This window comes from Musa acuminata, chromosome BXJ3-7 (assembly GCF_036884655.1).
Source record: "Musa acuminata AAA Group cultivar baxijiao chromosome BXJ3-7, Cavendish_Baxijiao_AAA, whole genome shotgun sequence".
NCBI classification, from domain to species: domain Eukaryota; kingdom Viridiplantae; phylum Streptophyta; class Magnoliopsida; order Zingiberales; family Musaceae; genus Musa; species Musa acuminata.
In genome coordinates this window covers 11,780,957-11,790,732 of record NC_088355.1, presented here as the reverse complement: position 1 = coordinate 11,790,732, position 9,776 = coordinate 11,780,957, and the positions used below count along the sequence as shown (strand labels likewise).

Genomic DNA, 9,776 nt, shown 5'->3' with positions numbered 1-9,776 from the left:
AATATATTCTTTAAACTTACCATCTTGCTTGGACCTCTCATTGTTTGGAATATGTGCAAATGCATGCCAACCAAACACTCTCAAATGCTTGTAGGAAACATATTTCCCTAACCATACATGCTCTGCAACATCACCATCTAGGGCTGTACATGGTGATAAGTTGATCATATCAACTGTAATCCTCAAAGCCTCATCCCAAAACCTTTTGGGTAGCTTGGCCTGTGAAAGCATACATCTGATCTTTTCCATGATGGTGGGGTTCATCCTCTCTGCAATAGCATTATGCTAAGGTGTACTAGGAACTGTCATCTCATGTTGGATCCCATGTGACCTGCAATAATCATTAAATAATCCTGTATACTTACCATCATTATCAGATCTTATGTATTTCAATTGCCTTTCTGTCTCCCTTTCAACCCTAGCATGAAACTCTTTGAAGACATTAATAACCTGATCTTTGGTCTTCAAAGCATAGACTCAAACTTTCCTAGAAAAATCATCTATAAAAGTGATAAAATAAAGTGCACCACTTATACCAAGAACCTCAACAGATCCATCAGGAGTTTTTATCCTCAAAGGACCACATTCATCTGTATAAATACGGTCTAAGGCATACATTTTTCTAGACAAAGAAAGACTAGCAAATGAAACTCTATGTTGTTTACCTGCCAAATAATCAATACAAGGGTTCAAATGTATACCTCTCTCTTGGAAATAGCTTACTGCCCCTTCTCGCTTATTTGTCTCAGTCGCCTATACCACAACTCCATGTTGAAGTCTTTTTCTGTAGCATTTAACTGCTCACCATAAGCTTTAGCTTGCAACCTGTATAAAGTATGACATTTCTTTCCATTAGCTATAACAAGAGAACCCTTACTGAGCTTCCATTTCCCTATGTGAAATCTGCTATCATAGTCTTCATCATCTAACCTTCCAACTGAAATTAAATTCAGCCTCAAGTCAACCACATGCCTTACATTTTTAAGTACTAACTTGCAGTCAAGGTTGATCTTTAAATGGATATCACCCATGCCTATGATATCTGCTGTGCCATAGTTGCCCATCTTGACAACACCAAAATTTTCATATCTGTATATAGCAAAAAACTCCCTCCGTGGTGTAGCATGATAAGAAGAACCTGTGTCAATCACCCACTCAAGATCCTAACACACACAAGAAAAAATATCATCAGAAGGAGACAAAATCAAATAATCACCATCCTGTACTATAGTTGTGATATTATCTTTTGACTCTATAGACTCCACTTTTTTTTCCTTTTTCTTGCTCTTCTTAGGTTGCTTACATTGGTTCTTGTAATATCCTTTCTCACCACAGTTATAGCAAATAATATCTTTTCTTGATCTTGACTTACTCTTACTCATGTGTGAACTGCTTCTAGATTTTGACCTTCCTCTGTTCTCTGAGATAAGTGCATGTAAATCATTCTGAGATGTTGTTGAACTCTTCTCAAATCCTCATTCAACAAACTGCTTGTTACTTGACTCATAGTGATAACACCATCTAGCGCAGAATTACTGAGGGAAACCACCAGTGTCTCCCAACTTTCTGGTAATGAACTGAGAAGTAACAATGCTTGTAACTCATCATCAAGAGACATTTTCATAGAGGATAACTGGTTAGTAATACTTTGCATTTCATTCAAATGCTCAGCAATAGAAGCACCCTCTCTATATTTTAGGTTCACAAGCTTTCTGATAAAAAAAGCTTTGTTCCAGCTGTTTCTCTTTCATAGAGACTTTACAACTTTTTCCAAAGAGAATATGCATAAATTTTAGTAGAAACATGGTGAAAGACACTATCATCAAGCCACTGTCGAATAAACCAAATTGTTTTCCGATCTAACCTCTTCCACTCATTATCTGTCATAGTTGTGGGTTTTCCCCTGGAAAGGTCCATATAAATCTTTGCAATACAAGAGATCTTCCAGTCTTGGTTTCCATATCATCTAATTATTTCCATTTCAACGAATCATACGAGAAACATTACTAGCCTCCATGTTCAAATACAAAAATTAAATCATCAAAACTCTTGCTCTGATACCAGTTGATGGGGATATAAAGTGGAATAACCTTTGTATATGAATAAATACTAGTAGACCATGATATGCAGCGGAATTAAATGAAATTATAATCAAATAGAACACCAAGATATATGTGAAAAATCCCTCCAATATGAAGGGTAAAAACCATGGGGCAAACTAGAGATAATCCACTATAAGAATAATGAATATATAAATCTCAATCTCTTGCCCTAAAGCCTAGCAACAATCACAAGAGAATAATTGAGATACAATGATCACGTCACTGTCCCCGATATCTAAAACCTCCCCAAGCAATCACAACAAGAGTCTACTGTAGATTTGATCTAACCTGAGATGAGAACACTATTAGATGATTGAGAACAGTCTCTCTGCGTTGTCCTTATTTCTTCATTTTCTTTCTCTTGTTTTTTTGTCTTTTTCTTCTCCTCTTTACTATTGCGAAGATCACCATGTTGTTGTCCTTTTCTGCCAAAAAAATGTAGCCACCTTCACATAAAAACATAGCCACCATACCCCCTTATATTGATCTAGGATTAGATTAAGAAGGAGTTTAGACTGTGAGCTAATAAAGCCCATCATGGGCTGAACCCACTTTGGGCTGTCAAACGTTGATCTTTTGTAAATTTGCTGGACCATCATTTAACAGAATATTAAATCCTTTCTTTAAAGAAAAGGGAAAAAGAATATATGCTACCATCACAAGCACCTTTAAAAGGCAAAAGTCAAATCCTATTACCCTAATGTCACCCCCACCCAATACTTTAAACCTTAGTGCATTGGTTCAATTATTTTGTAGTATGAGCTTGGCGTGATGTGATTTATGGTGCCATCGTTTCTTCATTATCTGGTTTTTATGATGTAATTGTTGCTGTCTACTTGTGATAGGATGAGAAAGCTAAAACTAGGAAGAAAAACACATGCCTTGGCAATGTTAAGTACTATCATTATTCTATTTGTTTCATCTTTCTGTTAGATTATATGATCATATTTAATTAGATAAGATATATTATAGATATGATTGAATTCTGATTATGTTTATTAATCAATAGAAAAAAATTCATGTTAAAATTGGATTTCTTAGGAGATAATTTTAATGGGAGGAACTCTCCTAATAATTTATTTTAGACCATCTGCTCCCACTTATAAATAGATAGGACCTTTACGGACTAATGACGACACATCTCAATATAGTTGAGAGATTAAAGTTTTTATCTTAAGCTCTCTAATCTAGAGAAGAAGATTTAGTTCTCCTTGATATCTTTTATCCGACGATGATGATGAGGCACTTGTATATCAAATAAGGTGAATAATAATAAAATATGTACATCGTAATATTGTTATATCTAATTTTATTTGATTTTAATTCTAACAAAAAAAAACTTTTCGCATGATTAAATATTTTATACTACCACTTCACCCCTCAAGCACCACACTATTCACTTTCTCCATGCTTGAAGACTACTTAGAAGCTGATCCTTGATAGAACTTGCAATGGTTTTGTGCTTTCTGATATGGTCAGAAGAATCATGATGATGGAAATCTGCTATAAATTGTACAGAACAATTCCCGATCACATTTGGAATCTGACAAATAATTGGTGACTTCCCTCTCTCCCTACACTTGCTTCAAGGTAAAGAGCATTGTGGTTACTTGGACTCTTCCCCGGTGCTTCGTCTCACAGATAAGCGTAGAGGAGTTGGTTCCATGTATCGGGAACTCCAGGCAAACACCAGTGGATGCAGTCGGCATAGCGCAGGGGATTCGCCTTCTGCTCCTCCGACAAGATCTTCCCCTGGAACTCTGTGTAGACCGAGGTGTGCCCATCGATCCGATGCTCCGAGAGCTGCGTTATGTTGAGGAAGGTCACCGGGACTCTCATCCTCCCCACTACGCCTGCGACCACCTGCATTATTCTTCGATCGGAGCCGCTTCCCCAGTATCCTCTTTCCCTGACGGGCTCCGTCTCATTGTAGCACTTGATCCCGTTCCTGTTGTGCCAGTCTGCGCTCCTGCAGTGTAAGCGGAAGGACAGCGTTCATGGCCAGTGATCATGAGCGAGCAAAAACAGGGTGATAACCATGAACCTCATGTGCGTGGGGGACATTGTGGTGAAGAAGACTCTTGTGGCATTTGGATTTAGTGTCGAATCAATCCAATTAGCCCACGTCTTGAGGCCGATTCTGTAGGCGACCACCGCGTCCAGTTCCTCGAACCCTTCTTCTCCATTAGCGAAGGAGCCCCACCTGATCAGAGTACTCACAAAGACATGAATCGATCTTGGGTTGTTCGGAGTCGAAGACCATTTACTTACAAGGATTTGATTCGTTGGCCGCTCATCCACCAGACATAGGTATTGAAGACAAGGATGTCGACGCCGATCCAATGACGAGCATGCTTGGTGATGGAATCTACTCGTATGATTCGTTTGCTCGTGTCAGCGATAATGTGTCCGTCTGTGTTGGATTTGACGAGGAACGGCGCCCAGTAGAACTCGATGGTGGCGTTGTACTCCTTGCGATCATGAGTACATAAATGGTTACAGACCAAAAGCTTTTGCTGCATTCTGGTTGATGGTTTGAACGGCCAACGAAGAATACCTTCGCCCTGAAGACAGAGAGAGATCGACTGCGGTTCATGGACTTGTGTTCTGGTGGTATCTGAGCTTGCACGAGGCAGACGAATGACTGCCATTGGGCTCTTTGCAGTGAGTCCCCCACAAACATCAGCCTCTTCCCTCTCAGCTTCTCAAGCACCACAGCAGCATTGAATCTGTAAGAGCACAGCTTCTCAGAGAGACGACAACAAGGATGACAGTCTGAAGGGGATGCACTCACCTTGGCAGCGTGCAGTCATCCATCTCCCACACCCAGTACAGGTAGCTGTCGTCAGGCCTTCCGTTCCTCATGCATTGTGCTTGCCGATCTAAGTAGGGGCAACTTCGGTGGGAGTACAGAGGCTCCTGAGACCGGTTGAAGACCCACCTCCCCTCCGAAACGCTGCACTCCCTGGCACTGAATCCGATCTTGTCTTCATCAACGATGTCGTCGTCGAGAACAGACATGTTGTCTCTCTCCTCTAGCAAGAAGCACACGCAGCTCAAATAAAAAAACGACAGTGCAGTGTTAGGAGATCCGCAGTGGCTACCCAAGACGTGGTTACCTGAAGACACCTTACTAGACTTGGTTACTGCATCATCCTTTCTAGAACAAGCTGTAAGCTTAAGAATCGATGTACCAGTAAGAGCACGAAGGTCCTCGGTGAAGATCAACCCAGTGAACGCGACGGCAGAGATGACAACCGCCATGAGCGAGAGAGGGAGTCTCCCTTTTGGTATCTTCATCGAGTAGGGAGCAAGCGAGGAAGGAGTGCTTGTTCCAGGGCAAGTTTATAGGGAGTGGAAGGTGGTGCAAGGAAGAATGATGAAAGGAGTATATTACTACTAGGGTTTGGTTATGGAGTAGGGGTAAAGATAAAGCCATCTCCGCCATTACTGATGCAACCACTGCTCATTAACCATAAGCACTTCTCTAGTGGCTACTCATTAGCTTTTTGAGAAAGTTGAGAGAGTAATCTTCATTGCTTCGGAGATTGTCCGGGGGAGTTGCCAACAACATGATCGAGGTTGAAGAATACCACATATGTCTCTCGTTATCATGGTCTTGATGGCATGGAGGGAGTGCATCGTTCATTGCATGGGTTGGCAAATCACGACCTACTGCTGGCAACTTCAACTTATGTTTGTCTGCAGAAGAACGACAACTGTGTGAAGTCTGAAAGCCAAATCATCGTTATGCTTCATACTTACCATTTACGTGAGATGAAGGTGGCGTAGCAATGATTACTAGCAACTCCAACATATGGGCTTTCACACTAAACAAAAATCCCACTGAGGTAGGCCCAAATAAGGCACTTTATTTATACATAAATATAAATATATATAAATATGTATATATATATGTATATATTTATGTATATATATATATGTATGTATGTATATATATGTATATATATATGTATATATATGTATATATATATGTATATATATATGTGTATGTATATATATATATATGTATGTATATATATATATGTATATATATGTACATATATATATATATATATATATACATATATATATATATTAAAAAATGAGATAAATTAAAAAAGAAAAATATATTATCAAGAATTGGTAAATATGAATTTGGAAAAAGAAAAATAGATCGAAAAAAGAATCATATAGTTTTAGCAATCTATATGGTTATCACTTTAATATAGAGACTCATCTCAACATAAACTGATACTGTGACTCATAGTGCTGCAAAGGATGAAATGGGAGAAAGTCAATTAGCAATCATAGGATAACGTCATTAGCTCAACATAAGAATTGAACACACACAGTTTTAACAATCGATAATGTTATCAACTCAATATAGGAATTGGTCAACATGAATTTTGAAAGCGTAAAGAGTATTAGAAAAAGAATCATATAGTTTTAGCAATCGATAAGGTTATCGGCTCAATGTAGGAACCCATCTCGACATGAACTGGTGTTATGATTTGCAGTATTGCAAAGGATGAAATGGGATAAGGTTAATTAGCAATAACTGAATAACATTATCAATTCAACATAGGAATTTGACACATGTTGGTGTAAACAACTTTAAGCCGTGACCTTGGGGTTGATGTGGCTTAGTTCGGATCCGGATGATGAGGGATCTCCTTGGGACGTTACTTGAGACTACTGAGGTGGCCGATCACGGTGTTCCGATCGGGACGGGGTCGCTATTCCCTCCGGAAAAGAAATCCTCGCCTCTGTGTTTAGTGGGTGACCTCCGCCTTCGCACCTGCATAAAGGTCGGGTCGGGGAGCTCGGCCCGACCCCTTCGACGATCAAGTTAGTGGATAGTCGCAAGGGATTTCTTTAGTTAAGTTGTGTCTTCTTGTGTGCCTTTCGTCTCTCCCTCTCCCATTTTCCTCGGAGCGCGAGGGTTTTTATAGTGAGAATTACCGTTGCCCGAGGTGCCTACCCGCAGGGAGCAGGATCGTACTTTTGGTAGCGTCTGACATCGTCGTTGGTATGGCATGGGGGATCGAGCCTGAGCAGGGCGTTAATGTACCTTAGTAGGCGTTCCGGTCCACTTTGACCAGGTGCCTCATCAGGTCAACAGAGGTGTGAGGCGTCATCTGGGGCAGCTGATGTCACGCGAGTCTTATCGCAATTATTACCCTCATCATATTCCCCCCCCCCCCGAAGGAAGCTATGCGTTGGTTGCTATAATGGGGTTCCGAGGCATGGCTTCGGCTTTGAGAAACTGTATCTGTCGGGCGTTTGTCGGTCCGTTGCCAGGGGTGTGGGAATCGTGGAGTTTAGTAACTAAGGAGAGTTGGATATGCAGCGGTGACCCTGAGTAGTGCGTGACCGAGGAGCACAACTCAGTCGAGCAGGCCGAGCAGAGGCTGTGATCTCGGGCGACATGTAGCCGAGGGGCATGACGCAGGCGTGGTCTCGGGCAACACGCAACCGAGGAGCACGGCGTGGGCGGGCAGGCCACGCAAGCGTGGTATCGGGGAACATGCGGCCGAGGAGCACAGCGTAGGCGAGCTGGCCATGCAGGCGTGGTCTCGGGCAACACACAACCGAGGAGCACGGCGCAGGTGGGCAGGCCGCGCAAGCGTGGTCTCGGGCAACATGCGGCCGAGGAGCACGGCGCAGGTGGGCTGGCCGCGCAGGCGTGGTCTCGGGCAACACGCAGCCGAGGAGCATGGTGCAGGCGGGCAGGCATGGTCTTGGGCAACATGCGGCCGAGAAGCACGACGCAGGCAGGTAGGCCGCGCAGGCGTGGTCTCAGGCAACATGCGGCCGAGGAGCACGACGCAGGCGGGCTGGCTATGCAGGCTTGGTCTTAGGCGACACGCAGCCGAGGAGCACGACACAGGCGGGCAGGTCACACAGGTGTGGTCTCGGGCAACATGCGGCCGAGGAGCATTGCGCAAGCGGGCGGGCTGTGCAGGTGTGGTCTCGGGTAACACGCGACCGAAGAGCATGGCGCAGGCGGGCAGGTCGCGCAGGCATGGTCTCGGGCAACATGCAACCGAGGAGCACGGCGCAGGCGGGCTGGCCACGCAAGCGTGGTCTCGGGCAACATGCGGCCGAGGAGCACGGTGCAGGCGGGCTGGCTGCTCAAGCGTGGTCTTGGGCAACATGCGGCCGAGGAGCACGACACAGGTGGGCTGGCCGCGCAGGCGTGGTCTCGGGCAACATGCAGCCGAGGAGCACAGCGCAGGCGGGTAGGCCGCGCAGGCGTGGTCTCGGGCAACACGTGGCCGAGGAGCATGGCGCAGGCGGCCAGGCCGCACAGGTGTAGTCTCGAGCAACACGCAGCCGAGGCGCAACTTGGTTTTGATTAGCAGTTCATTGCTTAGTGGCGCGCGGGTGCAGGTGGCCAGGTCACTTCCCTCATAGGGAAGCCCAGGGGACCGTCACTTTCGGGAGTCGCTGGTTTTCGAGGCCGATAATATCAACGCTTCAGCATTCGCACCGCGCGCCGGTTGGCTGCCACGTCAGGCCATATTTATGGCGAAGTGACGTTTGGTCTGCCTATCGCAATATGCTTCAGGAGAGGAAGGGTCGCCGTTTTGGTGGGATTTGGCCTATAAATAGCATATCGTTGGCTTCCTGCACGTCTTGTTACTTGCATTCGCCTAGTTGCTTCTTCGGACTGTGTTGCTCCGTCTGAATAGGCTATCCTGCTGTTCTTTCCTAAGGTCGGTGAGGATGGCTTCCCCTTCTTCCTTGCCTTTGCCTTCTTCACCATCCACCTCCGGTAATGCTGGAGAGAGAATATTGCCACCGAGGCCCAACTCGTCATCCGATGAAAAAGCAGCTAGGGCCCTCGAAGCCTTAATGTGGCCGCACGACCTCGACTCTACCGTGAGCGAGTCATCCCTTGGTTACCTCCGGGGCCGTTATGGTATCCTGGAGAAGTTTGTGCTTACTGCCCTGAGTCGGGGTAGCGGGCGTACGACCCTATCCCAAAGGGTTTCGCCCTGACTTTAGATGCCTTCGAGGCCGGGCTACGCCTCTCAGTGCATCCCTCATCACCTCTTGCATTTCGTGGTGGCGTATTTCCTCGTCACAGATGGCACCAAACTCCTAGCGCTATCTAGTGGCGTTCTTAGGGGAGTGCCACTACGCCAACATTACCCCGACTCGGCCCCTCTTCCTCTCCTGTTTTCGCCTTTCCAAGGGGTCGGGGGGTTACTATATGTCCGCCCGAGCGGGCTTCCGGGTTAGCGGGGCTCCTTCCAGTAATAAGGGATGGAAGGGGCGTTTCTTTTTTGTCTGCCGTTTGGAGGACTGGAGCTTTGGGCTCCGGTGGGTGGCGCGCGTGATTGACAACACCGCCCCGTCCCTGAACGATGAGGAGCGCAGGGACCTTCGACGGCTCAAATAGATTCTCCCAGCCTCTAGGTTTATCCAGGAAATGATCGAGGGGTGGCTGGTCAAGGCGAGTCTTATTGGGAAATCTTGGGGGCGACATCACATGCGCAGCGGAAGAACAAGAAAACAAAATCCCAGATTCCTAAAGAGATGTTCGTCGTCGTGCGAAGATTGGTGCGCAAAATCTGTGAAACTTAAAACTGCGTATAGAGTAGATTATGTTACCTAGGGAGATCGTATATCCCTGTTTCCTCATAGATCTTTAGGAGAGGGTGA

The 9,776-nt window shown here is 45.1% G+C and overlaps 1 protein-coding gene across 2 annotated transcripts; it reads right to left on the bottom strand.

Annotated features, from left to right (window-relative positions):
* Positions 1 to 3,577: 3,577 nt before the first annotated feature.
* On the bottom strand, positions 3,578 to 5,398 carry LOC135642538 (protein trichome birefringence-like 3). Of its 2 annotated transcripts, none has more exons than XM_065158767.1 (6): positions 5,222 to 5,398; positions 4,897 to 5,137; positions 4,660 to 4,831; positions 4,374 to 4,573; positions 4,147 to 4,305; positions 3,578 to 4,071 (listed from the first exon to the last, which is right to left on the bottom strand). In XM_065158767.1, the coding sequence occupies exons 1-6, from the start codon at positions 5,364 to 5,366 to the stop codon at positions 3,738 to 3,740; spliced, it is 1,251 nt and encodes a 416-aa protein (XP_065014839.1). In that variant the 5' UTR covers positions 5,367 to 5,398; the 3' UTR covers positions 3,578 to 3,737. The 2 variants fall into 2 exon arrangements, with proteins under 2 accessions (XP_065014839.1, XP_065014840.1); XM_065158768.1 differs by having other exon boundaries at positions 3,579 to 4,071; positions 4,897 to 5,157; positions 5,297 to 5,395.
* Between the last annotated feature and the right edge of the window lie 4,378 nt (positions 5,399 to 9,776).

Bases quoted from the DNA above. Each gene is read 5' to 3' on its own strand.
- LOC135642538 (XM_065158767.1), bottom strand. From the start codon at position 5,366: ATGGCGGTTGTCATCTCTGCCGTCGCGTTCACTGGGTTGATCTTCACC. The intron at 4,832-4,896 runs GTGAGTGCATCC...GTGCTCTTACAG, and splicing joins GATGACTGCACGCTGCCAAG to ATTCAATGCTGCTGTGGTGC. The intron at 4,306-4,373 runs GTAAGTAAATGG...TACTCTGATCAG, and splicing joins GGCCAACGAATCAAATCCTT to GTGGGGCTCCTTCGCTAATG.